Consider the following 5,877-nt stretch of genomic DNA (forward strand, 5'->3'; position numbering starts at 1 on the left):
TTTCTATGGCTTAAATATTGTCTTTAGGGAACTCCACACTGAGGCAGCCATTTCCTTTCTGATATTAATTAAATAAATGCCTATAACTTATTTATTACTAAATTATTATACAGCTCTAAATGAACATGCTGGTTTTTCTCAAACGTAAACATTTTCAAAGTATTTTAATATTAATATTTAATTCCTATAACATTTAAAATAAGAGAGTTATAATTAGAAGTAGAGTGTAACAAACAAATAGGAATAAATAATTTATTGCAATAAATACAGATAAAAAAGAAAATAAATACCAAGTAGGAATGTAACTGACTGCAAAAAAAAGACATTTCTAGAATTTATTAATGTTATGAAACTTAAGCACTGAGTCACATCAGCATAAAGAATATTTAAATAAATAATTCAGATATGACAAATATAAATATTAATAAACTAATGATCATAAGCTATCATTTCTATTATTGTAAGCTTTATTACTAATATTTACTTATTTGTTTATTTGCTCATATACCTTCTTCTGTACCGTCCACCAGTAAAGAGAATCATGACAAATGTTTTTAAGTTGTTTATCTTATCTTTAATTATAACCCATAACTTTCAGAATTTCATCCTTAAAACAGTAACGTGGAAATATTTTCAGCAACACAAATGGTGTTACATGCAAAATGTGCTGTGTTTTATTTCTTATATATGTGATATGGATAAAATTATTAGGACACCTGTCTTTTCCACACATATGTGATTCTTTCCCAAACAGTTACCACGAACTTGGAGGTACACAATTGTACAGGACGTCTTTGGATGTGGAAGCATGAAATTTCCCCTTCTCTTGAACTAGGAGACCCAAACCTGTTCCAGCATGACAATGCTCCTGTGGGTTGGAGTGGAAGATCTCCTGCTATAGAGCAACAACCCTCAGGAACATGAATAAATGGGAACGCTGACTGGACCCCAGGAACCTCCTCACGTACCCATGTGGCTGAATGTGCACAAATCTTCACAAAATCTAGTGGAACATCTTCCCAGAAGAGTGGAGGCTATTATAAGAGCAGATGGGAACTAAATCTGGAATAAGATGTTCAGAAAATCCACTTGTGAACATTTGATTTAAACAAAAAATATTAGGAAAGGAAAAAAATTAACAAAAAGTGATTCGTCTGTTAGTCATGCAAATGAGTCAACATGTGCAGTAACACTGAGGGGTGTGTGTGTGTGTGTGTGTGTGTGTGTGAGATCTGCTATTTCCCGTTTCGCTGCTGCCTCCATTGACACTGACATAAATTACTGTTTACTGCTCCCGTCTGCGGATATTAAAGCAGCCAAAGGTTGTGAATCACTTAAACCTCACATCTGGGTTGTATATCTACAATGACGTGCGACAGACTTGCAAAAGCAAGACGCAGTGTGGATGGATGGATGGATGGATGGATGGATGGATGGATGGATGTTCAGCTTTTAAGTCTAATGTTAAAAAAAAAACTCAGAGTTTGGAATTAAAGAAAGAAGTTTGATGGAATTGTAATGATCCAGATGTCTGATCTGGACAACTGAAGATGAACAAATGAGCTGGATTCATCAAAATAAATAAATGTGCAAATGTATAGATAAATAAATAAATAAAAACATTTCAATTCCTTTGCAAAAAAATAAAAAATTGCTGCCTTTTTGACATTTGTTCCTGGATCCCATTTTTCCTCTGGTACCAACCTGATACTCCTACAGTATCATATCGGTGCCGTCTCTAAATATTACTGATCACTATCCTGTAAAGAGGATTTATCATCATCATCATCATCATCATCATCATCATCACTGCTGATTACACCAATACTACATGAGTAATAGTTTATTCAGGGACCCAAAAATTCAGTTCCTCGTTATAAGCTTTTTAATCTGAATGTAAAAAAGATGTAAACTACACCTTCCCATGTGTCTGAGATGGAACCTGCAAGCATACACCTTTAGTACTTTTACAAAGTTTAAAGTCAGGAATATGTTTTTATGAACCGTAAACACATTTCTGGGTGAAAGTTAAATATATTAAATATAAAAAGGTACATATGTTTTTCCTTAAAGTTTATGGAGAAACATAAAACACAAGAAACAGTAAATTTCGTCTGGTGCACCAAAACTTTGAAATTCTCTCCCGATTCATTTTTCAGGAATGCTTTCAGATGATTCGTTTTGTGATTAGATTAGATTAGGTTAGATTCAACGTTATTGTCATTACACATGTACAAGTACAAGGCAACGAAATGCAGTTTGGGTCTAACCAGAGTGCAATAACAGCAAGTGCAGGATATACAGTGATGTACAGTACAGACCAAAGTTTGGACACACCTTCTCATTCAAAGAGTTCTTTTAATTTTTATGACTATGAAAATTGTAGAGTCACACTGAAGGCATCAAAACTATGAATTAACACATGTGGAATTATATACATAACAAAAAAGTGAACTGAAAATATGTCATATTGTAGGTTCTTCAAAGTAGCCACCTTTTGCTTAGATTACTGCTTTGCACACTCTTGGCATTCTCTTGATGCCTACTTTGAAGAACCTACAATATGACATATTTTCAGTTCACTTTTTTGTTATGTATATAATTCCACATGTGTTAATTCATAGTTTTGATGCCTTCAGTGTGACTCTACAATTTTCATAGTCATGAAAATAAAGAAAACTCTGAATGAGCAGGTGTGTCCAAACTTTTGGTCTGTACTGTATATATGATGTTTATTTCTTGTAAACCACTTTTTAAGGCGCAATAAAAAAAATAATTATTATTCTATTATCATTATAATAGTAATAGATTTCCATATCAGGCAGTAGAAACTTTTCAAAAACGCGAGAAATCATTAATTATCTAATGCACTCTAAAAGAACCCCTTTAAAGTAGCTTCCACAGCAAACTAATAACCTGTGCAGCATTATTTTAACCAAGATATCACTGAACCTTTCAATGTAGCTCTGTAGGGGTCATTTCGATGTGATACAGTTACACGATGGAAGAGCAGGGCCACAGATGGAGCGCTCACATGGCGTCTTCGTTCTCGTTAACAATATAAAACATCTGACCTTCCGAGGCGTCAAACGTTTCAGTGTCAGAGCCTGATCAAGTGCTGCCGAAACTCCAACCAATAAACCGCCCCTGCCTCTTAAGGAAATTAATTACGTGGGCAAACTGCCGAGCCACGACCCCTTCCAATCCGGATACACGGCGTCCACGTTCGCACCTGAGCTCGGTGGATTTACGACCGAGGCCGAACGTCCTGACACTCGACGGCCCGGTCCTGACACGCGCATCGTCACACGCACCTCGTTTTTATTACTCTATTCACTCGGGATTTACAGTGTGGCCCGGATCCGGCAGTGACACACGACAAGATAAAAATACAAAAAAAAAAAAGGAGGAAGGGAGAGGTGATGGTAAAGATGGACAGGTGATACGACACCTCGTGGAGTGTATAGATATATATAAGGCCTGGAGTTCATAAACGGAGAAAGCCACAGGGTGTGTATCTTTAGCTGAAGCGATGCTGTGGAAAGCTGCTCTGTCCTGCGCTCTGCTCCTCACAGCTCTGGAGCCTCTTCTCACACACCCCATCACACAGCTGACCGGTATGTCCTACACGGGGCCTGGTGAGTCCCCTACACACACACACACACACACACACACACGGCTGATATCTTTTTTTCATATTGTACCTTATTATATAACTAGATATCTCAGTATCAGAAGAGGAGCAGGTGATGAATCCTGACGAGATGTCTTACTCAGAGGGGACGTTTTTGTCCCAGGGGTCAGCAGGAATTGGCTTTCCTTCTTTCCTAACAGGAGACAAAAGCAGAGAAGGTAAGCAGCAATTACAAGTGTTTATTTTACTTATTTGCAAATCACTTGGATGGTTTATGCAAAATCTGTGTCTATTTCCTCAGTCTGTCTGAGTCTACATGTTTACAGTATCAGTAAAAAAGAGCTCAAGTGTATGTGAAATATATTCACAAGCATTGTGGCTTCTTTTAAAATGCTAAAATATATTTAAAAAAGCTTGAATATTCCATTAATGAACCATAAACATTAAAATGCGTCCTACATCACCGTATCTTCTTTCAGAATCATGTGAATTTCCCTCTGGGGGGAAAGAAGCTAATTTTTTAAATATTTTATTATAAGAAAAAAAAATCTCATTACAGGATGCAATTTTTTTTTTTCTTTCAAAAAGAATAATAAAAAAAAAAGAATAAAAGATTCTGCTTTCAAGGCTTTTTTTTTAGAAAATAAATCTTTTGCATTTATGGCAATTTCTCCTTCTTTAACAAGTAATTTTAAAATCTGAAATAATTTTATAATGAATGTAGACTTCTTCAAAATATCCTGTAACACAGCATTACAGGAGGAAATAATTATAATAAAGCTAGCATTCAACAGTAAAGCACTTTATAAAGAGAAAGTACTTTTAGAAATGTATTATTATTTTATCACTATTATTAAATGTTGTATATACAAAATACAGCATTTGAAATATCTTTTATATATTATAGTGGCTGATTCTTTATGTACAACAATATTTCCAGTTAAAGTCATCTGATTGAGCTAGATTTTTATTAATTATTTTAAAAAGAAAATTTTAAATGGAATTAAAATATATTTTTTATTTCCCGTGTGATTTTGTCCAGCACTTATTCAGAAAGAAATAATTATTCGATTGCATACGGAAGTTTTAAGAGGTCATGCATAATATATTTTTTTCTATTTTATTTATAATTGTTTACAAAAATTACACAAATAACAAAAGTTGTTTTCTAGTTATCATGGAGTTTCATGATAGAGCGTGTTCTAGAAGCAGCATCATGGATACCGGTTTTGGTTATTATCCACGATGCTGCCTCTAGAACATGCTCTCGTGCCGAATACACACAAAAATTATGTACTAATCACGAGGAAATAATGTTTGTTATGTCAAGAGCTTGACAGTTGTGATGTGAGTTTATTGTGTTCAGATCACAAAAAATAAGTTGTGATCACAAGAAAGAAATATTTTATAATGCATGGCCTCTTAGGACTTCCGTAATTGCATGAATAAAATAAAACACATACACACACGTACAACAGCACCCCCTATCTAGTGCTTTATGTAACTGTAAACCTGGTAAATTTTACAAAATTAATCATTACTTCCAAAACATTTTTGTGTGAAGTAAATCTTATAATATGATTTATCGTATTTTTTCCGGTCAGCTCTCAAAACAGCTGGCTTTATTCCAGGCCAAGTGGTAAAAGAGGTATGTACTATTTCTAACCATGATTTGGACATGAATTGTAAATGTTGTATTTTTTTTAAACCCTTACTTTACACTTTTACACCCTACACATGTTTCTGATCTCATCTTCTGCTGCAGGTGCTGCTAGAAAAGCCCTGGCTGAACCCACTCAACCGTTTCCTGGGTGGCAGGAAACAGTACCGAAAGCGTGGGGGAAACTCAGAGTGCTTCTGGAAGTACTGCGTCTAAAAATAAACTCACAAAGACACACACACACACACACACACACACACACACACACGAACAAATGCATGCTTACAGGCTGTCACGTGCTTTTACAACAACCTAGAAAAGACTGTGTATAAGTAGACTATCAGATGCGACTTGATTTTGTACCTTTGGCACAGGTGTAAATAGAGTAAATAATGTGTATAACAATATATATATGTTTAAAAAATTGTTTGTCTACTCCTTCCTTCCCTTCTTTCTTTGTAATCTATAAGAAGTGATTTGCAGGTCGATGGGACGAGGTGTTTGGATTCATTGTAGTCTTTAATTTATGGTTTATTCAAGGTGTCACAAAATTCTTCCCTGAATTCAAGACAAAAAAAACAAA

General features: G+C 35.0%; 1 protein-coding gene across 1 annotated transcript; it reads left to right on the forward strand.

Moving 5' to 3' along the window:
* Window positions 1-2,696: 2,696 nt before the first annotated feature.
* uts2b (urotensin 2, beta) lies at window positions 2,697-5,739 on the forward strand. The gene is made up of 4 exons (XM_046874976.1): window positions 2,697-3,638; window positions 3,730-3,852; window positions 5,239-5,282; window positions 5,400-5,739. Exons 1-4 carry the CDS (start codon window positions 3,533-3,535, stop codon window positions 5,508-5,510), a joined length of 384 nt encoding a protein of 127 aa, XP_046730932.1. The 5' UTR covers window positions 2,697-3,532; the 3' UTR covers window positions 5,511-5,739.
* Window positions 5,740-5,877: the final 138 nt, after the last annotated feature.

The sequence above is a fragment of the Silurus meridionalis genome, chromosome 19, assembly GCF_014805685.1.
Source record: "Silurus meridionalis isolate SWU-2019-XX chromosome 19, ASM1480568v1, whole genome shotgun sequence".
Taxonomy (NCBI): Eukaryota; Metazoa; Chordata; class Actinopteri; order Siluriformes; family Siluridae; genus Silurus; species Silurus meridionalis.

Excerpts from the sequence above, each read along its gene's own strand:
- uts2b (XM_046874976.1), top strand. The coding sequence starts at position 3,533 with ATGCTGTGGAAAGCTGCTCTGTCCTGCGCTCTGCTCCTCACAGCTCTG. Across the intron at positions 3,639-3,729 it reads TATGTCCTACACGGGGCCTG|TATCAGAAGAGGAGCAGGTG; the intron begins GTGAGTCCCCTA and ends TAGATATCTCAG. Across the intron at positions 3,853-5,238 it reads AGGAGACAAAAGCAGAGAAG|CTCTCAAAACAGCTGGCTTT; the intron begins GTAAGCAGCAAT and ends TTTTCCGGTCAG.